This window comes from Gopherus evgoodei, chromosome 11, assembly GCF_007399415.2.
Source record: "Gopherus evgoodei ecotype Sinaloan lineage chromosome 11, rGopEvg1_v1.p, whole genome shotgun sequence".
Taxonomy (NCBI): Eukaryota; Metazoa; Chordata; order Testudines; family Testudinidae; genus Gopherus; species Gopherus evgoodei.
The window spans coordinates 33,996,971-34,024,537 of NC_044332.1; the positions used below are offsets into that span (position 1 = coordinate 33,996,971).

Here is a 27,567-nt window from a genome sequence, read left to right on the forward strand (position 1 = left end):
AAGTATAAATCTTCTTGGGTTCTCTCTGTTGTTTCTTTAGGACACTTTTCTATTGAAGACACAAGATAAATTGTACCCTCCATTACAATATGTCTTTCTCATAGTGCCTCAGTGTCTACGGCTGCTCTGTGCTTCCAGGCTTTGCACTCATATGGTTGCATAATTATTGTGGGCTTAGGGTTATCTGAGAAGTCAATGTTAAAACTCCAGTGCAATATAGCAAATGGTAGCGTTTATTGCTCTTTTCCAGTAGTAGTGCTATTTTAAGGCTTGGGGACAGGAACTGAGATTTATTACTCATCTCGGAAGTGAAGGGACAGAATGTATTCCTGTCCCATCTCCCAAGATTATTCATTAATAACAGCAATAGAAGATATAGAGCTGCCTTGTCCAGAGGCCTTTTGTGGGTAGTCCGGCATCCAAAAATCTCATTCTCTTTTGCCTTGTAAAGTAGACTTTCTAAGCCAATTGGAGAACAAATTAATAAACTGGGCCCAGTGGAAAGCAAAACGTGCAAATGTTTTGAGAGTAATTTATAGTTATGGGCCCTATTATCAACATATTGCTAAAAAGGATCTTTAACAGCAACTAAAACAGAATGATTTAATTATTCCTAGCTCTTTACAGAATTCTGCCTTTTGTAGACCTATGTATTTCAATGTCTATTTTTATTATACTTTGCTTTTTAGTCCCTTTGCCTATACTAAATAACATGCAAGTTATCATAACAAATGAACAGAGGAAGACATCAATGGATTTGTGTCATATGAGTTTTCCTATTAGTGGTAAATATTAAGCCAGTTGGGTCATATTTTGTCATCAAATACACCATTGTAAATTTTGAGTAATCTGGGCTACATGGGCTTTGAGTGGTTGACTAAAGTGTGAAACAGGGGACGCTTTGAGCGGGGGCAACTGCTTTGAGCCAGCAGCCTTATAAAAAGGCAGCCAGTGGTGAACCTACTGAGCAGTCAACAGAGAAGAAGTAAACAGAGAGAGTTTGCCTGGGAGGTCACCTAGGGAGAGTGCCCACAGAGTTTTTGCCTTCAGACTTCTGGGAACAGTAAATATATTGTCTGATCAGGCTCTTGATACATTATAAGGAAGAAAATATGGATAGTGAGGGCTTAGCTGTTGTGACCTGCACAAGATGTGCCATGTTTGTCTTTCTCCTGGAGAACAGAAGTGACTGGGTCTGTACAAAGTGCAAGCTGGTCTCTGTACTGGAGGAAAGGTTAAAGGACTGGAGGTTCAAGTCTTGACTCTGCATTGCATGAGAGAAAATGAAGACTTCCTGGGCAGAAGTCAGGATTTGGTACTCTGGGTAGAACGTGCCAAAAAATCAGAGAGGGCAGTGCAGAGGGAACTGAAGAACAAGGAAGAAAACTGGCAGCGCATGACCTCCAGGAGAAGGAAGAAGAGAATCAGTATACCTCCAACACAGATAGAGGTAAGCACCTGCATTCAGGCTCTCTGCACAGGTACTACTGCTGAGAGTGCCTTGGAAGAGTCATCTGAGGCTAGGGATCAGAGGGAGACTGTCAACCGGATGGCATAGGATGCATTGTCCTAGGAATGGGAGTTCCACGACCACCACTCCCAAGAGGGTGTCCCCTAAAGGGGACAGAGTCATCAATCTGCCATCTGGACCAGGAATCCTGAGAAGTGTGCTGCTTGCTTGGAGCTAGAATTCAGAATGTGATGGAGAGTCTGCCAAGACTCATCAAGCCCTCATGCCACTACCACTTGCTACTTATCCCCAGGAGCACCAACAATACTGCCAAGAATGACCTTGAGCGGATCACTATAGATTACATGGTTCTGAAAAGAAGGAGAATTTGGGGCACAAGTGGTATTCTCATCCATGCTTCATGTTGAAGGAAAAGGCCTGGGTAGGGACTATTAAATCATGGAAGTAAAAGTATGACTACACAGGTGGCATTGGCAAGAGGGCTTTGGTGTCTTCAACAATGAGTTGATGTTCCAGGAAAGAGGATTACTGTGCTGGGATGGGCTCCATCTATCAAATACTGGGAATGGCATCTTTGGACATCATCTGGATAACCTGAAGAGCTATAAACTAGGTCTTATGGATGATGGTGACAAAAATTCATCCAATGTGCATCTAGACTCAAGTAATGAAGTCAAAGGGAAGGGGCTAAATTCTGGAAAAGGAACTAGAAACCACAACTGCATTAAAGAGGCAAGAAGACAAGCAACAAGACATTAAAATAGTCGTGGTATATGAAGACAATTATGACTTAATATGACTCCTTCCATGATTGAAGTACCAGCACTGAGGGATATAGTTTGTTCCAGAAGGATGTCTGGAGGAAAAGGAGGAGGCATCATGCTGTATGTCAAGAATGCATACACTTGCTCTCAGATCCAAGAGGAAGTGAGTGGCCGACCTACTGAGAGCTTTAAGGTGAGGATAAAAAGAGAAAATAGTAGTAGTGATGTTATGGTGGGGGTCTATTATAGACCACCAAATCAAAAAAAGGAAGTGAGTGGGGCATTCACAAGCAGGTAACAAGATTAGCTAACACACATAAGCTAGTATTAATGGGGAAATTTAACTTCTCTGATATCTGTTGGAAGTCTATTAAAGCAAAACATAATTTGTGCTGCAAGTTCTCAGTTTGTGTAGGGGACAATTTTTTGATTCAGAAAGTTGAGGAAACAACTGAAGGTCATCCATTTTGGACCTGGTGTTGACCAACAGAGATGAATTAGTTGCAGATCTGAAGGTGGTCAGGAACTTGGGAGGAAGTGATCATGATCTGATGGAATTCAAGATCCTATCGAAAAGATGACATGAAACAGCAGAACAAGGACACTAGACTTCAGAAAGGTGCATTTCAACCAACTCAGAGAAATAGTAGGCATGGAAAGACCAATTAGGAAGAAAAGGAGTCAAGGGGGCTGGCAGTTCCTAAAAGATGTAATATTAGAGGCGCAGCATCAAGCCATTCCTATGCAGAGGAAAGATAAGAGCCACAGGAGGCCAATGTGGCTGCATAAGGAGCTTTTTAGCTATCTAAAAACCTAAAGGGATATATACAGGAAATGGAAGGAGGGGCATGTCACCAAGGAAGTATACATGGGAATAGCACAAGCGTGTAGGGATAAAATCCGGAAAGCCAAGACAAAGAATGAGTTACAGATGGCAATAAATGTTGGAGACAACAAGAAGGGGTTCTACAAATATGTCAGACAAAACAAAAGATCATTGATGGTGTTGAACTGCTGCTCAATGGAGAAGATGAGCTGGTAACAGAAGATGATAGGAAGGCAGAGCTGCTCAATGCCTACTTTGCTTCAGTCTTCTCACAAGAAATAATACGTGACCGGATCACTAGCGAAGTTACCATAGGCAATAAAGAGAAAGGGATGCAGATCAGGATAAGTAAAACAATACATCAGAGATTATATGACTAATTTGAACAAATTCAAGTCAACAGGGCCTGATACTATTCATCTGAGTGCTGAAGGAATTAGCTGAAGAAATCTCAGAGCCATCGGCAATAATATTTGTAAACTCATGGATGACAGGAGAAGTCCTGGAAGGAGAAGGGCTAATGGAGTGCCCATTTTTCAAAAGGGGGGAAAGGAGGAGTTGGGGAAGTAAAGACCAGTCAGCATGACCTCAATAGCTGGGAAGCTATTAGAGCAATGTATAAAACATTCTATTTGGAAATATCTGGAGGATGAAAGGGTAATCATTAGCAACCAGCATGGATTTACAAATCATGGCAAACCCACTTGGTTTCCATCTTTAACAGAGTAACTGGTTTGGTGGGTGGGGGGAATGCAGTGGACCTAATATACTTGGACCTTAGCAAGGCTTTTGAAACACATGACATTCTGATAAGTAAGCTGGAGAAATGCAGGCTCTGTGGAACTACCATTATGTGGATACATAATTGGTTAAACTACCACAAACAAATAACTATCAATGGAATGGTATCAGACTGGAGGGAGGTCTCAAGTGGGGTTGCACAGGGATCTGTTTTGGGTCTGGTGTTATTTAACATCTTTATTAATGACCTTGATATAGGAATAGAGAGAGATTGATCAAATTTGCAAATGACACAAAGCTCTGAGGGGCAAGGGGAGGAGGACGGGATGGGGGGTGGGGAAAGGAGGTTGCAAACACTTTGGACGATTGAGCTAAAATTCAAAGGGATCTTGATAAATTGGAGAGCTGGGCTGTAGACAATAAAATGAAATTCAATAAAGACAAATGTAAAATGCTTCACTTAGGGGAAAAAACCCAAATGCACAAATACAGAATGGGGGATAACTGGCTCGGCAGCAGCACTGCTGAGAAGGATCTGGGAGTTGTGGTGGATCACAACCTCAACAAGAGTCAACAGTGCAATGCTCTTGGAAAATAAAAAGTAAATGCAATTTTAGGTTGCGTTAATAGAAGCAGGCATAGCATGCAAGTCATGGGAGGTGTTAGTACCATTCTACTTGGCGCTGGTTAGGCCGCAGCTAATTTTGGTCACCAATATATAGAAAGGATGTGAAGAAACTGAAAAGAATGCAGAGGCAAGCAGCAAAGATGATCAAAGGGACAGAATGCAAGCCATATGAGCAAAGGCTGAAGAACTTGAAAAGAGGAGTTTGGAAAAGAAGAGGTTAAGGGGGAACATGATAGCAGTATTCGAATACTTGAAAGGTTGCCATAAAAAAGATGGAGAAAAGTTGTTCACTGTTGCCACAGAGGGCAGGACAAGAGGCAGTGGGTTCAAAGTACAGCACAGCAGATGTTGAATAAATCTCAGGAAAAAGTTTCTAACTGTACGAACAATAGGACAATGGAACAGGGAAGTCATGGAAGTGCCTTCACTAGAGGTTTTCAAAAGGAGGCTGGATAACCATCTGTCTTTGGATGGTTGAGACACAACAAATCCTGCATCTTGGGAGGAGGTTAGACTAGATGACCCTTGCAGTCCCTTCTATCCCCATGGTTCTATGATTCTATGCTGCCTCACAGTTTGGACTATTCAGGAATAAAGAGCAGTGCACACCAAAGTGCTGCACTGTAACTCCCCTGTGTGGACATTGGGTGCATGAACTAAAAGGTTCCTGGTTCACATTAAAGTGATTCATTTACCTGATAAGTTGTTCAGGTTCACGGTGCTGTACCTGGGAGCAGAATCTGGCCTGTAGTATTAGGGATAACTTTGTGGCAGTGCGGTGTTTTGCTTTGTTTTATTTACAAACCATTTCAGCCCAGCTGTGAGCTCTTCTACCTCAGAGAAAATCATATAATTTTTAACTAGAAAATCTGTCACTCTGCAGTGAGGAACTAAATAGAAATTAGCCATTCCTACATCTATCCTAAAGAATGAACAAGCAACTCTAGTTTCTACACATACCTGATACCCCAAGATGATATTAAAGCTGTGGGCCCATGACAACCAAGATCATCATAAGGAAATACAGAAACTGAATTTTTGCATACACCCAGAACATTTTTACACAATATTTAGTTTGAATTTAGTGTACAGCAATACAATATGTGAGGTTAATAGACATTATTCCCATACCAAGGCTATTTCTTTTAGAAAATCAATATAATTGGATAGAGCAATATATTTCTAATATCCAGTAAATGAAATTTTAACCTAGAGCAGTAAATAATTACCCCCGACGTGGTACATAATTCCCATGCACATGGGTAATATCATTATAGCTACTACTGTGAGCAGAGCTGGAGATTTCAAATTATGTAACAAGTTATATGTACCTGGGTTATAGGTTAAACTACCATACTATAGTATGAGGTATTTCATAATTATTTAGCAAAGAGTCCTGTGGCACCTTACAGACTAACAGACATTTTGAAGCATGAGCTTTCGTGGGTGAATACCCACTTCATCAGATGCATGAGATGAAGCATGTGTCATGCATCTGATGAAGTGGGTATTCACCCACGAAAGCTCATGCTTCAAAACGTCTGTTAGTCTATAAGGTGCCACAGGACTCTTTGCTGCTTTTACAGATCCAGACTAACACGGCTACCCCTCTGATATTTGACATAATTATTTAGTAGCTTTATAGGAAATAGTGCTAACTTACACTAATTCTACTTCTTTACTATGTGATCACTTACATTTATTAGAAGCAATAGTAGCTGAGGACACTCAGCAGTTGGCAGGAGACACTTTCTACCTTGCAAGAATGGACCCTTGCCTGCACTATGAAAATGACCCAGTGCTGACAATAAGTGTCAGTCAAAGGTGAAAGTGAGCCTGTTCTGAACATACTTAGCTGCAAATGTGGCCAAGGACAAACACTGTTCAGCATCATTCAGAAACTATGGCTAAGTTCACTAGTCCTGATCACTACTTCCACTCCTGTTGCTCATATTCAGGTCCAAATTCTGAAAATCTCTAAGGACCAGATCCTTAAAGGTTTTTAGGGTTAACTTCATTTGAAATCAATGGCAGTTAGGCACCTAAATACATTAGAGGATCTGGGCCAAACCCTTCCCAGGAGATGCTGAGAATTCTCAGTTCCTCATGACATCAGCCTAAGAGCTCTATACCTCAGAGGATCAGATCATCAGTGTGCAGCTTTGGCCTTCCATCCTTTTAGCAGCTGCCCAACAGGCAGGATACAACACCAAGGAATGCTCTAAATAAGAATGAATGAGCTATATGAGCCAGATCCTGCGAACACTTACTCATGCAAGTGGTTCTATTCAAAGCAATGGGACTAACTGCATAAGTACTGGTCTGAACAATTTGGATCTAAGCATGTGTTACTACAGGCTGGTGATAGCATTTAGAAGTTGAGAAGCAATGACTGTTTTATACCAGTGCTGCTAGGATACTTCAAGAGGAAAAAGTGGCGAGAAATTAATTCAAAGTATGAAAATGCGTAGATAAGAATTAAAGCAACCAATCATTCCTGGGTTGAGTTATCCATGGGCAAATGTACTCATTGTTTATCTAGTTGTTGATTTTTATTTTAGTGAGATGGTGGAAAACCAATGGGCAGAAACAAAACATGCATTAGCATAACGAGAAACAGTACCTGAACAGTACCTTTGATGGCAGGAGGAGTGTACACACTCTGCTTTCTCTGCTTAGGGGAGGCATTCTGTGACTAGGAATAAGAGAAAGAGGTTAAAAAAACATAGAAGGAAAGTGTCAAACCATGTCAGACCATTTCTTGGGTGTGTGTGTGTGGAGGGAAAGAAGTCTGCTGGTTATCAGTTATGCAGTCTTTCTACATTGCCTCTTTTACCAACATGGCTTGTATTGTTCACATAGCCCTGTTTTCCCTCTGAGTTCCTGTTAGTTCTGCTCCAGTCAGTGGTAGACAATTCAGACAATTATTATCTAATATGGTGGTGTGTTATTCTGGATATGCTTCCTGTGTGTTACAGTAATATTTCATGTAGCATGCCCTCTTGAATAAGGCATTTGCACTTCTGATAGAGAAATATCTATGTTACTTGGAAAACAAACTGGGAGATTTGCAATTCCTGGAACACTTTTCTTGCCTTGTGGCATATATATTGTTCCCCTTTCACCTGATTGCAGCCAACCCATAGTCTATATGGGTCTGAAGTAACCCACAGAAACTGAATATATACCCATCTACATCTACAGACTTTGTAGCCTGTGTTGATATCCCAAACTAGAGCACCTTTACACTGTATAATTGCTCAGAATTCACAAGGGTAACTGTATCAATGGCAAGGGTTCTTCATAAAGAAGGTATGTTGTATGAATCAGATCCCAGTTCCTGGGATGCCATCTACCTATACGAAAAACCATGATTTGATACAAAGAGTTGTGTCTAAGGCCTTGTCTACACTTACCAGTAGATTGGCACTGCTGCAATCAATGCAGCGGGTGTCAATTTAGCAGGTCTAGTGAAGACCCACTAAATCAATGGCAGAGCACTCTCTGGTCAACTCCAGTACTCCATCTCTGCGAGAAGAGTAAGGGAAGTCAATGGCAGAGCACCTTTGGTGTAGACACTGCAGTAAGTCGGCCTAAGCCACATAACTTGGGTCAACTTACCGCAGTAGTATAAACAAAGCTTCAGGTGCAGTTCTTTTGGTTCCTGGGCAAAATAGGCCTAACTTTGTTTTAAAACAAGCCTAGATATAAAGAAGTGTTTTTCAGCATTAAAATAAAGTAGCTTATACAACTTACATGCCATATAAAATTGATACCCATATGGGAAATATATCTTTACATGAACTGAAAGAATGAAAGCTTTATTTTCATCATCATTCAGTAAAAGACATAGTACAACCACATAAATAAATAAATAAATAAATAGTAGAAGTGATAATCCAAAAGAAAAAAGCCTCCAAAAAAGTAACGTTCACATGTTCAATTCTAGAATAATTAAAGAAATACTGACATTCATAAAAGTGCACAAACAAACTGATGAGACACCTTTTTTTCCAGTAGATTGTGACTGGGCAACAAAATGCAGATGAAATTCTGTGCTGAGAAATGCAAAGTAATGCACATTGGAAAATATAATCCCAATTATACATACAAAATGATGGGGTCCAAATTAGCTGTTACCACTCAAAAAATATCTTGGAGTCATTTTGGATAGTTCTCTGAAAACATCCACTCAATGTGCAGCGGCCATCAAAAAAGTGAACACAATGTTGGGAATCATTAAGAAAGGGATAGATAATAAAACAGAAAATATGATAATACCACCATATAAATGCATAGTATGCCCACATCTTGAATACTGTGTGTAATTCTGGTTGTCTCATCTCAAAAAAGATATATTAGAATTGGAAAAGGTACAGAGAAGGGCAACAAAAATGATTAGGGGTATGGAAGAACTTCCGTATGAGGAGAGATTTAAAAGTTTGGGACTTTTCATCTTGGAAAAGAGACAACTAAGGGGCAATCTGAAAGAAGTCTCTAAAATCGTGAATGGTGTGAAGAAAATGCATAAGGAATTATTATTTACCCCTTCAGATAACACAAGAATCAGAGGTCATTCAATGAAATTATTAGGCAGCAGGTTTAAAACAAACAAAAGAAAGTATTTCTTCACACAATGCACAGTCAAACTCATTGCCAGGGGATGTTGTGAAGGATAAAAGTATAAATGGATTAAAAAAATAATTAGATAAGTTAATGGAGGATAGGTCCAGCAATGGCTATTAGCCAAGATAATCAGGGATGCAACCCCATGCTTTGGATTTCATTAAGCCTCTGACCGCTAGAAGCTGGGACTGGACAACAGGGGATGGATCACTCAATAATTGCCCTGCTCTGTTCATTCCCTCTGAATCATCTGGCATTGGCCACTGTTGGAAGACAGGATACTGGGCTAGAAGGACCATTGGTCTGACCCAGTATGGCCGGTCTTAAGTTCTTATTGAAACTCTCCTAAAACAATAAATAGTTTAAACATTCAAATTATATGCTTTTAGTGGGGCTTGATGTAAAGGAATTCTGCTGACACATTTAAGTTTGGTACAACACTCAGGCCTTGTCTACACTCAAAGTTGTACTATACCAGTGTCTAACTAATGTGTAACTATACCTGAATAGCTAAAGCTATTGTGTGGATGTAATTATACTGGTATAAAAGTGTCTATAACCATCTATGGAAAGGGACTAAGCTATACTGGTATAAGCCCCCTTTAAATGGCATAACTACATCTATATTGGGAGTTGTGCAATGTATATCTAGTTTCATAAAATGTCACATCACTGCCCAAAACAATTATGGAGGTACAAAAACTGGGTAGACAATGCCTAAGAGAACTATTCTTTCATCTTATCAATTTCCTATTGTATTTTATTATAGTGATGCAATGGAAATTCATCGTTTTCTTAAGAATTCACTTGAAAGGCCTCTTTATATTTCTCTGTGTGTTTGAGATTAGTACACTGTCAGTGTATTTTCTAACAGATCTAGTCTTTCAACAGACATTCATTTAAGTTGGTGCTTAGGAAAAACACTTTCATATAAATATGGCCAATGCTATTATCCTATTATATCATAATGGATGGAAAGATGCTGTTTATGAATAAAACATTTGTTGTATTCAAAGAGTGCTCTTGATGCTCTGTGTGTGACATGCCGTTGCTCCTCACCACAGCAAGGCTTCAGGAGTCTGTATTTGGATCTATGTCTGAAACAATACTGCCTATTGCTATTTAAAGCAGTGCTTGCCTCCTTAAAACACCAGAACAAGAGAAAGAGATCGAAGGGAGGTGGGAGAATTTGGGGGAGAAAGAGATGGGACTGGAGGAGCTAACCTTAGACTTCATTGCAAACTTAATACTTGAACTAACGTCCACTGAAGTCAATGGAAAGATTAATTGATTTCAATGAGCACTAGTTCTGGCCCTGATACAGAATTAGAAAGGAAGCTTGCAATCCCTAATCTCCCCTGCACTACTGAATGGCATTTGCTGTGCTCATTAACCTGAATAGAGACTAATCGAGAAATTGACCAGAACTAAAGGAGCAACAGGTATTTGTACAAAGCCATTTATCTAGAACAGGGGTCGGCAACCTTTCAGAAGTGGTGTGCCGAGTCTTCATTTATTCACTCTAATTTAAGTGCCAATAATACATTTTAACCTTTTTAGAAGGTCTCTCTCTATAAGTCTATATTATACAACTAAACTATTGTTGTATATAAAGTAGATAAGGTTTTTAAAATGTTTAAGAAGCTTCATTTAAAATTAAATTAAAATGCAGAGCCCCCCCGGACCGGTGGCCAGGACCCGGGCAGTGTGAGTGCCACTGAAAATCAACTCGCGTGCTGCCTTTGGCACACGTGCCATAGATTGCCTACCCCTGATCTAGAAGCTTCATCCATTAAAAGCTGTGTCAGTTATGGAAGCCTGATAATATAAACAATTGTATAAACCAGCAAAACAAGAATTAAAATATTTCAAAATGGTGGTTAAATAATAGCCCACAATTTAAAAAATATAACTAACTTACTTCTCCTTGTGAGTTGCTCTTTCTCTTCTCATCTATTTCTATAAAAGGGAAAAGATTCAATTAGAGAAAAGGGAGTACCAAAAACTTGTTTTTTCCAGGGTAAATATTGTGAACCGTATTCTGATCTCAACAGTATTTCCACTGTAAATAAGGAATAACTCCACTGATTTACAAGTTTCTCTAGCCTTTGTCTGTCCTGTAGGCCAAAGAGATCAACACTCTCTAAACATATAAGTGCTTTAGCCAGATTTCCAGAAGTGCTCAGCACTCAACAGTTCCTGTTCAGAACAACAGGTGATAATGGGCTCTTTTGAAAATCTGTCCCTTAGATTGCAAGCCTTTGGGACAAGAACTCCACCTTCTTTTATGTTTGCAAAACACCTCGTAGTTTATGGGTACAACTAGAAATTAATTAATAATCATTCATACCAACTACAAGTTGTTAAATTATTAATATAACAGCAAAATGACATCACTGAGGAGTACCTTATAATTATACATAAAATTAGCAATTCTAGATATAATTATTTCTAAATTTAAAATTTAAAAGTTTCATGATAGCACACTGGTTTAGGGTCAGAAGTGACGATGGAGTGTTTCTTGTTATTACATAGTGCTGTTGGTTAATTTACATGGTATACACTGTCTCCATCAATGACCTAAATTTAGTACTTCTAAAGAAAGTAAATACCTCTTATAATTTATGTTACACTATGCAATGCTGTGCATGGGATAGGAGGTCAATTGCATCCTAACACCTAGTTGCAATCAGTTTAGGCCCTGTTGCATAAGATTTAATTACCTTTCTATTGTCACAACTTGCATGTTGTTAGTGGTCAAAAAGTAAGTTGTCAATCCTCAAGGATGATTCGCCAGTGACTGCACTATCTATTGGGCAAGACCTTTGATGCCACATAATTATAGAGCTCTAAAATAAAGTGACATTAAAATATAGTGCAACAAATCTCTCACCATCAAGACACATGGGCCCCACCCTAATATCTTCCATCCTAAAATGCCCCTGTGCACTTCCCACTAAAGTCTGGTGAATTTGTGCATGTGTACCTGAAGAGAAAATAGGGCCCAGTGTGTGTGTGTGTGTGTGTGTGTGTGTGTGAGAGAGAGAGAGAGAGGGAGAGAGAGAGAGAGAGAGAGACTATTGAATCAGAGCCAGGAAGAATTTATTTAATTAATTTATTTATAGTGTTTTCTATGGCACTCATCTCTTTGGTGTCTGAGAACCGCACAAACATTAACTGATTAATTGCAATTCCTTTACATATGACTGCATAAGACATGCATTAAAAGAACTGATATTCCACTGTATAAAGGGTGAATTGAAACAGGCCCTAAATATTAGAGTTCATTCCTAAAGAAAGAGGCAGCCTTGGACCAGCAGATAGGGTGCTAGGCTCTGAGTGACGGGCCCTGTTCCTGCCACTGGCCTGTTGTGTGACCTAGGGTAAGTTATTTTTCAGTTACCTGTCTATAAAATGGGGATAGAGATACTTACCCTTCTTCTTAGAGCTCTTTGAGAGCTAAAGATTGAAATCACTAAATAGGAAATCATTAATGTGGGTAAGAGAGACATTTGATTTCAATGGGAATTGAGTGTGTCAAGGATTTTCATGATCAGGACCCTGTGTTTCATTTTGAGCAGGAGTTTGAATTAATCCAAAGCTCAGAACAAAGGCTAGCGAAAGCTGAGTTTGGTGACATTCCATCTTAAATATGCTCAGGATTGTGAATCTCACAACAAAACTTGAGCTGAACCTTGGGCTGGGAACAAAACCTGAAAGCAGTAACATTTTGTCTGGTTTCAAGTTTCATTACTTAAGGCTTGCACAGCTCTACTCAACAGAGCCTGCACTTTTGCCTTTCTTTTCAGCAGGGTCACATTACACTTCTAAGCAATGGACATTGCTGCTAAACTAACCTGTTCACCTTATTCACAGCTGCACATACACTGAAGTCAGTAATACGAACAGGATTTGACCATGTGTGGGTTTAGAAAAAGCCACTTAGTTGCTCTAATGCAATCAGCACCGAATATCCAGCATAGCACCTCTGTGAAAATCTGGGAATGAAGAAAATCCATTCGATTATTTTTTAATTAAGTCCCTGAAATCATATGACCTGATTGTGTTTGCAATTTCAGTAGACTGGGGAGATCAGGAAACAGAAAGGAGGGGATCCAGCTTAGAGCTAAAGGAGACAGGCTTGGGGGAGCAGCCACAAACAGTGCCTTCAATGAGTTGACAGATGAAGGGAAGAAAGAAGAGGGAGCCATGGTTGGAGAGGCAGTGGTGATGGAGTTGAGTGGGTAGCTAGATATCTTTACTAAATTGTTCTTTGGGTACTATCTCCCCTTGAGAGAGTTCAAAGAATGGTTTAAAACAAGTCGTAAATATTGGAGCTGATTAATAATGAAAAGTGAAATCCTGGCCTCACAGAGGTTAATGACAAAACTACAGTGGGGCCAGGATTTCACCCAAGGTCTGTTATGATTATACAGAAAAAAAGACATTTATTTGGACTCACATTTAATATGCTGACAATTACCTCTTTAAGAATGAAAATTATTTTGGTCAGGCTTTTATGAATTGAAATTTCAGGCTATTTACACCTGATATAATTTCCCTTACAGATTTCATCACACTCTGTTATTTGTAAGTATTTTTTGTGTTCTTCCATCATACAACTATACATCATTTTGTTACATTTTAAAACTGAACATATGGCATTTTTCCATACTGGATTTTAATGTGGCATATTAGAAACGGATTTGGATAGCTGGGAACAGACTTGTATGTACCTAAGATATTTTAAAGCAGATGCACTCGAAATTAGTGGTGAAGGTTTGATTTGATTTTACCACACCTTTGCTGAAGAAAGGTGGAAAGACTTTATCGACTCTTAATAACATTTGAAGCTCAAGGGATTCTAAAGTCATGTGAATTAAGTAAAGCTCAGTCTCTGGCAGAGTAAACAAAGACTTCAAATATAGAGCTTCACTTTGCTCAGTGGTTTCAGAAAGAGCAGGGTTCCATTTTTATAAATCCAGGGCTCAAACCTGAAGCCCTGAGATGAGCACTTTTATCAGTCTATCTACATAAGTAACAGTCTTGCATAAGGCCTGATCCTGAAGTGAGATTCATGGAGGTAGATCTTCGCACTTTTGTGGAGCTCCATTGAAATCAAGGGGGGGTCCAGACAGATGCAGGAGTCTGGCTGCCCAGATCCCATTTCAGGATCAGAGTCTTGCTCATTGCAAACTCCCACTCACTTTCACTGGCATTTGAGGGAAAGGTGCAAGATTTGGCCCAGTGACATTTCTGCAAAATGGAGAGAGACACATTGGGGAATTCTTTTACTGAAAGTCTTCAGTGCAGATCAATTTCTAATGCTTGTTAGCACAGACATATCCTCATACCCACATCAGCATGCAGTTAGTTGAGTTGCACCAGAGTCAGCCTGTTATAAAAGAGGTTAGAAGCTGGCCATGCTCTGAGTGGCAGTCAGAATGACCACAGCTATATTTGATTATCAGTTTCCAAGCAAATCCCTATTAGTTTTGCAAAGAAACATGACCATCCTGTGCAGAGAGCAATGTGGTCTCTTTAGAATGAGAATGGAGACAGGAAACATGAGCATTACACATCTGCCTCCCTTCCCTCTTCTCCCATCGGATAGACTTAATGCACTCATGGCGACTGTGCAAGGCACAAAGTGACATATTGTAAATGACTTGGCCTCTGATCTCACCGGTGGGCTCCCCAATGGAGTCATCCTGCAAAATCATATCTCATCAGACTAAGTAATCTGCTTCCTCCTCCACTCGTAAGAACAAATAAAAACCTTTGCTGCAGTTTTCCATTGGGCACAGGGAAGGCAGAGCAGGTTGCAGAGAGCAGCTGCCGGCACAGAAAAAGCTCAGTGAGTGGCAGGTATAATTGCTGAGAAATGTGTGTGCGTGCCTGCAGTTCACTCTATTCCACTAGGAGGCACAATTGGGTCACACTAGACTCTCCCGGCAACCCTGCCCCTTGCAATATTCCTGTACAACAAAGGATCAATTTCTGCCCTGGGTTCAGCCTGGGCAGCCCAACTGTTTATAAAATAGCAGAGAGGAAGGATGAATTTGCTGTTATGACGCTGGACTGGGACTCAGGAGTTGAGCTGGTTGAAACTGTTGGGTCTCGCCCCCCAGTGAAAAATTTTCATATTTCAAAAATTTTCATTTAATTTTGGTTGGGTTCATTTGTTTTACTTTGGAGATTAAAATCATACTCTCTTACTTTTTTAATTTCAATGCGCTTTTCCCATTGGAAAAAGGAAAGGCATGGAAGAGTGAAACGAAGTGGAAAATAAAGCACTTGCGGTCATTTTCTAATTTTTTTTTCCCCAGAGGAAAAAAGCAAGTGTCACTTGGTGCTTCTTTCTCTCATTTAAAGAGACAGACCAGCCAAAATTAGAGAAAGTGCTACTTTGAAAAGGGAAAGTGCTACTTCCACTCATTTTTACCTTGTTAAAACATTTCCCCCCCAATTTTCTAGTGGAAACAGGTAGAGGCCATGTTAATGGCAGTCAGAAACTTAATCCCCAGAGGCAAGGCTGACATTTTTTACTCCAAAATAAATTAGTTATTTCATCAGTTTAGTCAGTAAGACTTGTTGAAAAAATTCTGTTGAAACTGTTTTTTGATGGAAAATTGGATTTTGTCCCCCAAAAAGTTCATTAAAAGTTTCTGCTTTATTTGGAAAAGTTAATTTTGTTATTGAAAAACCATAAACTGAAAAGTAGTTTTAGGCTGAAAAATAAAACTTTTCACTTTTTGGCTGAATATTTTTTGTGTTTTGTTTTTTGTTTTCACTAAAAGGTCAAAATTTTCCACTTTCTGAGCAGCTCCAATTGTCTGTCTGTTTCTGAAACAGCTGCATTCCGATTTCACTACTCCTTCATTTGGGCTTGGCTTTTCCCATGCAGTGAGAAGTGCCTGCATACATTACTACTGCAAGAGAAGACACAGTGGAGCTAAACGAAGTGATGGAGCCCCAAGGAAATGGGTCTGGATAGCTGATGGCTGGTTTGGGTGCACAGTGGATATGGTGCTAATGGCCTGGAGCATCCCTCAAGCCCTTTTTACATGCATATCCCTCCATTGCCACATGGAGAAGAGGCTCAGCCACCAGTCTGTGGTGCCATCCTTCAATCCTCCTCCAGATATGCCCGCTTTTCAATGGGGCTGGGGGAATCATCAGCTGGAGGGTTTCTGGCTTCTTTGCAGTGCCAGTGCTAGCCCATTGAGGGCGCTAAGTAGAAATACCCCCTCCCCCATACACACAGAATACATACTAATAATTTATAGGAGGCCCCCTTGAGCTGCTCAGAGCACTAAGCAACTGTATAGTCGGCTAATGCCTAGTGCCAGCTCTGCTACTTTGTGACACTGGAACAAGCAAAGCAGGTGGAACAGAGCCAGGAATCTGGCTTATTATGTGAAACGTTACATTGGAAGGGATTTTAAATCTTAAACTAGAACGAATCAAAGGTTACCGCTCCTAGAAACTCGTTCAACCAGTTTTTGTTTCATTAGTATTCACTTGTCAAAATTTCTTTCTGGCAAAATAATGCCATGTCTCTCAGAAAATATGAATTGGTTATTTTTATGTCAAATAAATGGACCAAATGCTGATGTCTGTGAATTTGACTTGTGCTGAAATTTTATCATTTTCTTAGGTGGAAGAAAAAAAAAGATTCACTTCTTAGTTCTTTATGTCAACATGACCATCTTGGAGTGTGAATGAGGCAAAGGAAGCCTTTCTCACTAGGGGACATGGAAGGCCTTGATTCAGGCACTCAGTGGACATGTTCTGTTTGGATTTTCTGTGTAACTTTATGAAAGTCCCTTAGGCCCATGTTTTCAGAAAACTGCATCTGCAATAGTGCACCTAAATTGTACAGACAATAACTGCAGTTAAACATACAATCTCAGTAACTGCATGAGCAAATGACTAGTTTCTGACATAACTGGTAATTTCTCATGCCACCTATGGGAGCAGATGAATGATCAATTTTCTGAAAATGTTGGCTTTCCTTTGTGTGCCTCAGTTTCCCCCTCAATAAAATGAGTGATAGCTACCTACCTGTTTCGAGGGGATATTATGCAGCTACATTAACTGGTGTTCAGAAAGCATTTCAGATGGAATGTAACTTAGAAATTCAATGTCTTAGTATTATTTATTTTCTGCCTCCAAAACGGCCTTTATTTTCCACACAACCAAAAAATCAAGCCAATTTCAAAAACGTTACATTCTCTGCTCTTAACCTGTAGTGATGATTTTCCATGCTGCTCTAACAACTTCTCAAGTTCTCTTGTTGCATGACTGAGCTAAGAAATTGAAAAATATCTAGTCAGGCAAACACGTGAAACACTTTCATAAAGTGAATTGTCTGGTTTCCTTTTGTCCATGTCTCTTCAGGAAAACTCTACTGCCGAAGCATATGTAATTTCATTTAATTACTAAGAAATACGGCAAATCCTGCTGAGCATTAGTGTGTGCCTCTGTAAACCTCTGCACTGAACAAGTGCCTCATTAAACTACAATATCCCAGCTGCCAGGGTGAGTGTAGCTGGAGGGAGTTTTTTCCTCCTTTGTCCTAGGGCTGATAAGAGAGTAAGTATTCTACAGTTCCACTGCATTTCATACTCTAATCAGCATCTAAATTATTGCTTGGTCTTACAGGGAACCCTAATAACACGATTTGTTCAGGAAATATTAATAAAAATATAGGGTAGAAGCACCAGCCCAGGCCATTCTTCCCTTGCTTCTTCTACAATGTACTGGTGGTAGGTTGGTAGCATATGAAACCTACTGTAGTGTGTTGAGTCAGGCACCTTCACCAATGGAGCTTCCTGGAGTTTAGGCTAGGAGAGACTGTATGGATCAATGCCTTGTGTGCACAGGGGATTTCTAGAGCATAATGGTGTTAATCTGAGAAAACAGAGTAAGTAACACAGTGGCACAGTTGGCTGATGAATGCTAAGAACCTGTAGCAGTCGGTCACCCAAGTTGCCTGTCATTTTTAGGCCTTTATACTGCAAAGAGCTTGACTTGTGTGAACACTTACGCCTGCCCTGAGCCCCACTGAGACCAACGAGATTCTGCAAGGATTGATCACTCTCCAGGGTCAGGGCCTTAATCAGTATTGCTTTAATAAATTGAATAAAGTATATCACTGTTGGTGGCTTTTACAAAAGTCATGACAGTAGAATCTAATACAAAGTTACATGCCATGGATTTTCTAAGCTAGTGACTAGGCCGCCTGTCCTAAAAGAAATAATAATAAATATTCTGTATGTATTAGGTACCAAAGCCTCTGAATGCCTTACTTAAAATAAAAATAGTTAAAACATACTTAATGACTCAAATTAAATCCAGGCACTGCTGTAAAGTAATGTATTCAATCTAGACCCCTACTCCTGAACCCACAGACATCTACCTGTGTTTTACAGAATTTACTACTTGCATGAGAGGATTCTCCAGCTTTATGTCAATGTAACTTCAATGGGGTTGATTTCAGCATAAAACTGAAATATCACAGTTACCTACCCACAGAAAATTAAACTCTTTCTACACAGTTTTTACCATATTATAGAATGCTATGCCAAGGATAGAATTCTCTCTTCAATAATTTAGGATGATCCAAAAGCCGATTGAAAAAACATACAATTTTCTATTAAATTATATAAGACTTTTCCATAAGGCAAAAACTGTTGGGACCTGCAGAAAGAGCTGCAATGTAATGGTGCCAGCACACTCCTTGAACACTGAGGAAGGGATCTCCATTGAAAGTCTGGCATAAACTACTGTGGAGAGGTGCACAGGGGCGGGGCAGGGGATGGACCGTTGGATCTGAGTTGGCACAGATCAAGTGGCATGGAGGAGCTCTGCATTGCAATCTCATGCTCTAATCCCAGGCAGGAGACTAGATTTAATCTCCCTAGCCTACCTGCACTCCTCCATCATATAGTCTGATGACTCAGGCTGTATGTGAGAGAAATGCATGTGCCCTGGTGTATTGTTAATTTAGCTCTAATATTTACATATTACTCTGCACAACAGACACCAGCCCAAACACAGTTGGCTGAAGTGTCCCCATACCTAATCAACCTCAACACAGCCCCACTTTGTACAGCATATAACTCCAGAACCTCCTGGCTCTTTATCCCTGCCAGATGGTTTCTAAGACCCATTAACACCAGGAATGCCATAGGTCAGATGGACCAGCTGGTTGCCCATTTAAAAGCTTTGCCTCCAGATAAATTAGCCTGATCATGTTTGCCTAGTTCTGCATTTCCGGCATCAGTCATTAAGGAGTAAACTTTAGCAATGCCGACCAGGAGCAACCAAGCTCTTTGTTAGAATAAAGCCCATCTAATAGCAATTTTTAAAATTAACTTTAAAACAAAAAAAATACAATAGAGCCATTTCCTCTAGACATGCTAGTGTCTGCTGCAAAGACAGCCCCATGGGAGCAAGTCTCTCTACAAAATCTGGTAGGAGTGCTGGCTGCACAAGAGGGGCAGCAATACCTAGTGACCCAGGGATGACTGCATAATAATTCTAGACGTGAAACAAAACCCTCTTTCATAATTTACAAGGATCAACATTCCCCCAAGACGTACATACTGAGACTCAAGGGAATATGGAGCCATCTTAAATCTCAAAAGTAAATCTCGATGCATTTGTGTATAACACTAGACCCTCAGAAAGAAGTCATAGTGCCTAGTTCACCACTATGATATTCCAGCTTTATTCTAGTGTAGCTCATGGAAATCAGTGGAGTTACACTGGCATAAAACTGGAATATCACAGTGGTGAATCAGGCCCACGGTTTTACCCCCACCACACACCCACAGATGACTTATTATAATAGGTACAAAAATGTCATCTTCTTTTTGTCGTCATCTTCTAATTCTTCCCCAGATGGGCCAACCTTTGATCTGTTACACTGGAGTAAATCCAAGATAATTCCCATAATCAGTGGAATTACCCCAGATTTCTGTTGGCGTAACTAAAATGGGCATTTGAGCCTGGGCTTTTTCACTCTCCTCTTCACTTCTTTGTGTTTTGCCTTCTACTTAATGCCACCCCAAGAGTCTACCTGCCATCCTGGACACTCTAGATTGCACTCTACAGCATAGGCACAACTTCTGTGTTTCACCCATCTTACTAACCACTTTGTAAATTAAGAGTTTTTTTAAAATGCACAGTCAGGAAGCACGCACTCATACATGCATGGGTACAGGAAAGACCTTGCTTTGCACTGAATTTATGTTGAGCAAGTCCTACTGGCATTGGCGAGCATTTACTCATGCAAGTAGTCCCAGTGATATACCTCATCAGCTGTCTCTCTACAGGTGGGAGGCTTGGAGTCCTAAACATGGAGAGAAATGGTGATATAATGGTGAGAATCTTCTGGTGGTCTCTTTTGCCTGCTTTGCCACCCCCTCTGCTGTTAATCCAACTCTTCCCTTGTTGATCTCTTTAAACTGGTAGAGACATTTGGTAAAAGGCTGGCCTATGTGGTAGGATCAAGGTTTCACCCCCTCTATCTGCTCATTGTTTTAAATATAAGTTTTTTTAATTTACTTTAGATCAGAGGGGGAAGGGCTAGATTTTGGCTCTGAAGTAGAGGAAAGCAAGGGGCAACATTTTTTAGTTTCTGCCCAAAACAGCAGAAAGTTTGTATTAAGGATTATTAAGACTATGAACAGTGGGGTCTTAGAGTCCTCTAGGATGCTTAGCAGATGTGCATCAGAATTGGAGCTAGTCAAAAAAAATTGAAATGGCAACAAAAATTGTAATAAAATTTTTTCACAAAAAATGGCAAAAACAACTGATGGAATGTTTTCAGTTGTATTTTTTTGCCAATTTTTGGTCAGCTCTTATTACAATAGAATGAGCCTCAGAAAGACTGTTGGCAAAGCTTGTATTTTTAGAAGATTTTTCAAATGTAAGAGCAGTCTCCTGACATATAGTCACTAATCAGTCATATGGGAGCAATTACATGCTTAGTATTTCTTATGTGAGGAAGAGATCAACTTAGGGGGCTAGGGGAGACACAATTTTAAAATAAATCTCCTCTTGTAATAATTGATGAAGAGATTGGCTTTAAATCACAATGTAAACATTGCTAATTTGAACTTAAGGCATCTTAGCAGTTCTCAAAGCAGCACCATCTCTCTTTGTGTGAAATAAAGGGAATTGCCTTTCAGTTAGGGCGTGATAAAGGAGTGAAACTGGAATAAGTGAAAGTGTTTTTCTTTTCATGTCTCTAACATGTCACGTTGTGTGCAGGATACAGTTTAAAATGTCTTACTAGCAGAGATAAATTATCAAAACTAAACGATTCATTGAAACATCAGGCATAATTTAGAGAGAAACTTCCTCGTACAGAATTCGCAATTGATCAAGTGAAGAGAATTCTTCAGATTTACAGAAGGGAGAAGTCCCTGAGAAAGCCACAAGGTGTCACTGTTTACAGAAGGTGCATTTCAATGTCTAACGGAGAGTTGCTTTATAGCTGTGTTTAATTATTTCATTCTGAAAGAATATCAATTTAGAGACAAACACATTTTTCCTGTTTCCAACACAACAAAAGTTAAATTTAATCATAGACCCTCAATGTTTCACATATGCCAACACCGTACCAACATCTATTGCATCTTGAATACCTAGAAAAACTTAAGAAAATATTTGAGAGACTGGCACTTAAGGGCCTGCATCAGCAAAACAAAAACAAACAAACAAGAATTCTCTGCTCCCTGCCCATGTGAGGGGAGCAATAAATATAAACATATAAATATAAATGAAATCTTGGCTTCCCCCAAGTCAATGGAAGCTTTGCTATTGACTTCAATAGTCAGGATTTCATCCAGTGTAAGGAAGTGTTTTGTGTCCCATGTGCTGGATAATAACACATAAAGACTTCATGCTTGTAAAATGAAACTAGCTCTTAAGAGAACTATTTACAGTGATGCTTCAATTGCAGTTATATGCTCACAGAATGACTTCCTGCCTCCTTCCCTAGACCCTTCCATTCTGCAGCCTGTGCTGCTCCCTCCAAGTTCCATGAAGGTTGCTACAGAAAAGTCCCTAAACCTACAGAAGTGCAAGGATTCCATTTCCCTAGCTTCATCCATATAAGCTTTATATGTGTTGAATTTAAAATGTTTCTTTAAGGAGCATTGTAGCATTTAGTTAATCAAGCTAGCTCATTGGGAGAACACCTTGTAGAGATATAATAGGTGCTTATTTAAAAAAAAAATTTATCCCCTAGATTAAATCATGTTTTTGTAAGAAGTTCTGTCCAACTCTTCATATACAATATTAAGGTTCAGCTCTGATTAAAAACTTTGAGCATACCACAACATTTATATCTGAAGATGGAAAATAGCCAGCAATTGTTACTGTTAATTTCCTTCTAACTTTGTGTTGGACTGAAAATCCCTTTGATGTTTTAATGGTTTTTTTTTTTTTACAGAGTTCTGATCTCTCCACCCTGGACACACTGTTCTGAATGCTAGATAAACCTTAAAGATACCTAAACTTTGCACTAAATTAATGGATTAGCAGATGGGTGGACTTGTCATTTCAAGTTTTTCCTCTGGGATATATTTATTATTTGGTTTTGTACATGCCTTTTTAGAAGAAGGATTTATTCCTAACCTTTTATTTATCTATTATTCTCGTTCACTGAATCATTTCATTACTGATCTTTGTAAAGCATAATGTATATGGTACTAAACATACAGGAAAACACATTGGAGCTATAGCTCCATAAATTAGATTATGTTTCTTCCTATCTATAGCTAATCTAAACATTTAGGGACAGATTTTTTCACCTTTACTCACATTGATTAGTGCTTTATTCTACAACTAGTCCTACTGATTTCACTGCTTGGACCTGATGCAGTCATTACTAAATGAAATCTTATAGCTAATCACAGTGTCCATAGAAATCTATGAATCTTCGACTCAGTGAGAATAAAAGTGACAGAATCTGGCCCTTGGGTGGTATTTTACTAGTCAAATAAGTATATTCTAACCACAGCAAATGCAGGAAAGGATCTTCATTCAGGAAAGTATTTGCACATATACTTAAATTTAAGCAGGTGCTTAAGTGCTTTGACAAATTAAGGACATGCACTTTACTGAAATTTCAGTATGAAATCTAAGCAAAATGCATGTTTCTTTGGCCACCTTTACTGTTAAAACCATGTTTAAGAAAACTGTTTAAATGTTTCTGATAACAGATTTGTCTTGTGGTTTTGACTTATCATCAGAGGAATAGATTTCTATACCACCAAACTACTCTGCAGAAAACCAACAAGAAGAAACTTGACTTCAGTATCAGGGAAGCTGTCACTGAGAATGCTGGCATGGAATGATAGCTGGGTGTCTACCAAATGACAGATGGTCATCAGTTCTGTGTAATAAAGCACTTTGAGAGGTCAAGGTATTCAAGCTGTACCTAGGTCTACATTGTTGAATTCTGCTAATTATGGATTAGATTCTAATTTTCTGAATATTACATTACTGCACAAGTAGGCCCGTTTCAATGAATGGAATCACATCTGGTGTAATCCGCACCTTATCTGAGTATTAATGTGGTGCTAAACCTCTAAGGAGAGAGACATTACCGTGCCATGAATGCTCATTAATCTATAATTAGTGTCTTGGCCAAGATTTAGGAGCCTAAATTCAGGCTACTGTGTCTGAAAATCTTGGCCTACATATCCAACTGTAATTGAAGCAGGAATAGATCACTCATCTTTTCAATGAAGTAAGATTTTGGCTTTTCTCTGACCACTCTCTTAGCAGCTTGCAACTGAGTGTTTAATCAGGAAAACTTCTACTGAGCTTGAGTAAGGCTGACTAAATAATGATGTAACACAGAGGTGAAAGTAAGGCAGTATGGCTTCCCCAGGCTGGTGATTTAAAGGGCCTGGGGCTCCCTGCAGTGGCCAGAGTAGAAAACAACCACACGCGCAACAAGCATAATTTCACCTGCATATGACAGATACCCTAGCCTGAACTTGAGGGAAATGGGGTGTGAGCTGCACGGTGATCATCCAGGCTGATATTCTATAATCTGTGCTGGGACTATTGCCAGTTTAAGGACATTGTAACTAAAAACTCACAACTGACCTTAGGCTGCAGGACTGTTTCATTGCAGAGTAGACTTCCAGCCTTGGGCTCTAGGACCCTGCATGGTGGGAGGGTCCCAGAGCATGGACTGCAACCCAAGCATGGGAGTCTACCCTGCAATGAAACAACCCCATAAACCTGAGTCCACTGGCATGGGTTAGCCACAGGTTTTTAATTGCAGTGAAGACATACCCTAAGTGACTACTAGAGACTATTCACAGAAACAGATTTTAATCTTTAAAAAAATCACACTGGATTCTTGATTCTAAGAGTTATATTCAGGGACCAGAAACACCACCATGAGATCAATGTGACCAGTCAAAACATTGACACAGCCTGACCTTCAAATTTTGCTTATTAAACATTTGCAACTAATGGCTTGTGAATCATGCAATAGTTGTAAATAAATGAATCCATTGCAACAAATAATTTTGAATAATGAACCCATTCGAGAAAACTGTAACATGTTATTGATAATTTTCAATATTTTTTTCAACAGAAAAAGAGGCTGAACTAACTGAAAAATTATTCCCTCAGAGTTATGTGCTCAGTTATAATAATGAAATAATAATAATAGTTAATCCTTTCCACACTGCTTACTTTAAAGAAAAAGATCTTCTGTTGGATCTAATTTAAATGTCTTATAGGCAGTTTGAAAATATAAATACCAGTGAGGCAACACAAGAAAAATGAATTGCTAATATAAATACCATACCAGCTGGACCCCATGATGTACATTTTGAACCATTTCCTAGCAGCATAGTGTACAAGAATCAATGATGATGAAAAATAGCTTACAATTGGCACAGGGCTGGCAATCTTTGCACTGGAGTTACAGCTGTAATAACCATCATTTTGAGCTATTTCATTCTTTTCTCTGAACTGTCTGAGTATTCCAACCTCTAAACTAAAAAAAGTCAAAATTGTTCACGTCATACTATGGTTCATAGAACCATCAAAAATACATTTGAAGCTGAATAACAAAACATTACATATTTTGGAGAGAGATGACAATTTGCTGTGGAAAAAGAAACAAACAAATACATATCATAACAATAGCCAGTGGTTTGAGCTTTACCCATTATTGGAACCTTTGTACCTTTCCTTCTTTTTAAATAATACCGCAAGGATTCCAGTAACAACTCATTTTATAGCTAGCTCTTGTCAGCTACTCTCTCAGTTCTTACCATCATAAATTTTGCACATTAAGCTCCTCAAATGCCTGTATCAACAATGCACCAAGCAAGTTCTTACTAGTAAAACTCTTTGGCTTTGAAGTTCCTGCTACAGAAAGAGGAGAGAAATATAGGTTACTTAAATTAATTTCTCATTTCTGTATATAGGTGTGTTCAGAGTCAACAAGTTGAGGCTCCATAATCCCGTAGGCAAGATGAACGTGATCAAACTGGATGGATTTAGGAAATGACAAGACAATAATCTGTTAATTTAAACTAAAACAGTCTGTGATTTCCTAAAATTGAATCTTGACTAATCTCACTAATACCAGAGATTGGAAAGGTTATGCTTCAGAAATGACCCTGTATTTCTTTATGCCGGCATCTGTAACAACATGATCAGGAACATGTCGCTGTGATTCACATGAAATTAGTTGTCCCACCCCCCAAACATGATATGCTATATTTATTAGTTCCTAAATCACACACTGACATTGACATTTCTGGGTTCTTGACAGTGGGTTATCTAAGCACATATATCTCATATATCTCTGCGGCCTACTGTGTGTTACATGAAGATGATCAAAATTAATGTTTGATGAACCTCAGAATGTCTGGGTCAAGATTTTTAAGATTTGGGTTGAGATTCAGGATGGTTTACAGGTTACAGAGTGGTAGCCGTGTTAATCTGTATCAGCAAAAACAACAAGGAGTCCTTGTGGCACCATAGACTAATAAATTTATTTGGGCATAAGTTTTTGTGGGCCACAGCCCACTTCATCGAATGCATGGAGTGGAAAATACAGTAGGGTATAAATAGACAGCATATGAAAAGATGGGAGTTGCCTTCCCAAGTGGAGGGTCAGTGCTAATGAGCCAATTCAATTAAGGTGGAAGTGGGCTATTCTCAACAGTTGACAAGAAGGAAGGAAAAATCACTTTTGTAGTGCTAATGAGTTTGATGTAATCAAGGTGGCCCATGGTTTATGTTTTCCTAGATCAATTTCCAGATCATCAAGAAGTAGCTCCCACCATTCCAATAATGAATAGATTTAAAAATATTTAGTGACATCAATAGATGGCTTCAAGACAAACCCTATGGAAATTGTACAATATATATTTTTGCAAGATATAACCAGCAAAAGATTCTAGTGTCCTGTGATGGAGTTTACAGACCCCGCATTAAGGCTGAGATGGGGAAGGGTTGGAGCAGTACTGGGCAAGGAAAGTTCCTCCCCTCAGACACTGCCAAGCATGTTCCTGGGGAAAAGGTCAATATAACAAGAACTCCAGCAGTACAGGCAAGATGGGGAAAGAGAAGCCATTTCCTTTAGTAGCGCTGCAGCAGGAGGGGAAGAAGAACCGTGTAAGGAACACCAAAAGGACACCTGCATCAGCCCCTAGATTGTGGGAATGTGAAGCAGAAGACTCTACCCAATGGCAGGCATGCCCCACATGGACGCATCAGGTGTGGTAGGCAGTGGCCCAGGGGAAGGTGAGCAGGAGGTGGGCTGAACCCAGGCTATCACATGCTGTTTCACTTTCAGAGCCCTGGACTGTGACCCGATGGAGCAGGAGGACCTGGTCCCCCTACCCATCCCAGATTCTCCTACTCCTAGCCCTGGGACAGGCAGGACTATGAGTTACTGGCAAGGAAGCCAACCCAGATAGACTCCGTCCAGTAGTTCTAGAACACATTGAACTGAAAGAGAGACTAGAGTCGGAGGCCCAGACCACTAGGCCTACTGACTAGACAAACAACCTCCCTACTTTCCTAAAAGTATTCAACAAATCCTTTCTCCATGGCCTTTCCAGGGATTCAGAAAGTGCCAACAGACAACAGGATTGGTATAGATCTCTTGCTCATTGAATCCTCATCCCCAGAATGCTATTGAACTACACCCACGAGAGCTCCATCTGCACTCCCAAAGAGATGTATCTACAGGCTGGGCTTAGCCAGGCCTAGAGAAAGGTCGGATCAATAGTGCTGTGACTCCATCAGCCAACCTCTTCACACAAAAACAGCAGTAAAGATGCAGCAGCACAGACTTCAGCGCAGGCTAACAGCTGTGTGAGTATGTGTCCAGTGTCCTTGGCGTGCTTGTACAGTCCTAACTGAAGCCCATGCTATCACATCTTCACTGCTATTTTTATCCACATTAGTTAGATTAAAGCTAACGTGGGTTTACCTACCCAAA

At 39.7% G+C, this 27,567-nt stretch overlaps 1 protein-coding gene across 4 annotated transcripts in view; it reads right to left on the bottom strand.

Annotated features, from left to right (window-relative positions):
- The window catches only part of PPP1R1C (protein phosphatase 1 regulatory inhibitor subunit 1C), an 80,993-nt gene that overhangs the window by 35,260 nt on the left and 18,166 nt on the right, over window positions 1-27,567 (bottom strand). For 2 of the 4 annotated variants that reach the window (XM_030580381.1, XM_030580380.1), the window contains exons 3-4: window positions 10,978-11,015; window positions 7,065-7,125 (exon numbers count right to left, since the gene is read on the bottom strand). In XM_030580381.1, the coding sequence (XP_030436241.1) occupies window positions 7,065-7,125; window positions 10,978-11,015 (99 nt within the window). Of the gene's footprint in view, window positions 1-7,053; window positions 7,126-10,977; window positions 11,016-27,567 lie in introns of all 4 variants that reach the window. The other 2 variants (XM_030580383.1, XM_030580382.1) reach the window with 1 other exon arrangement.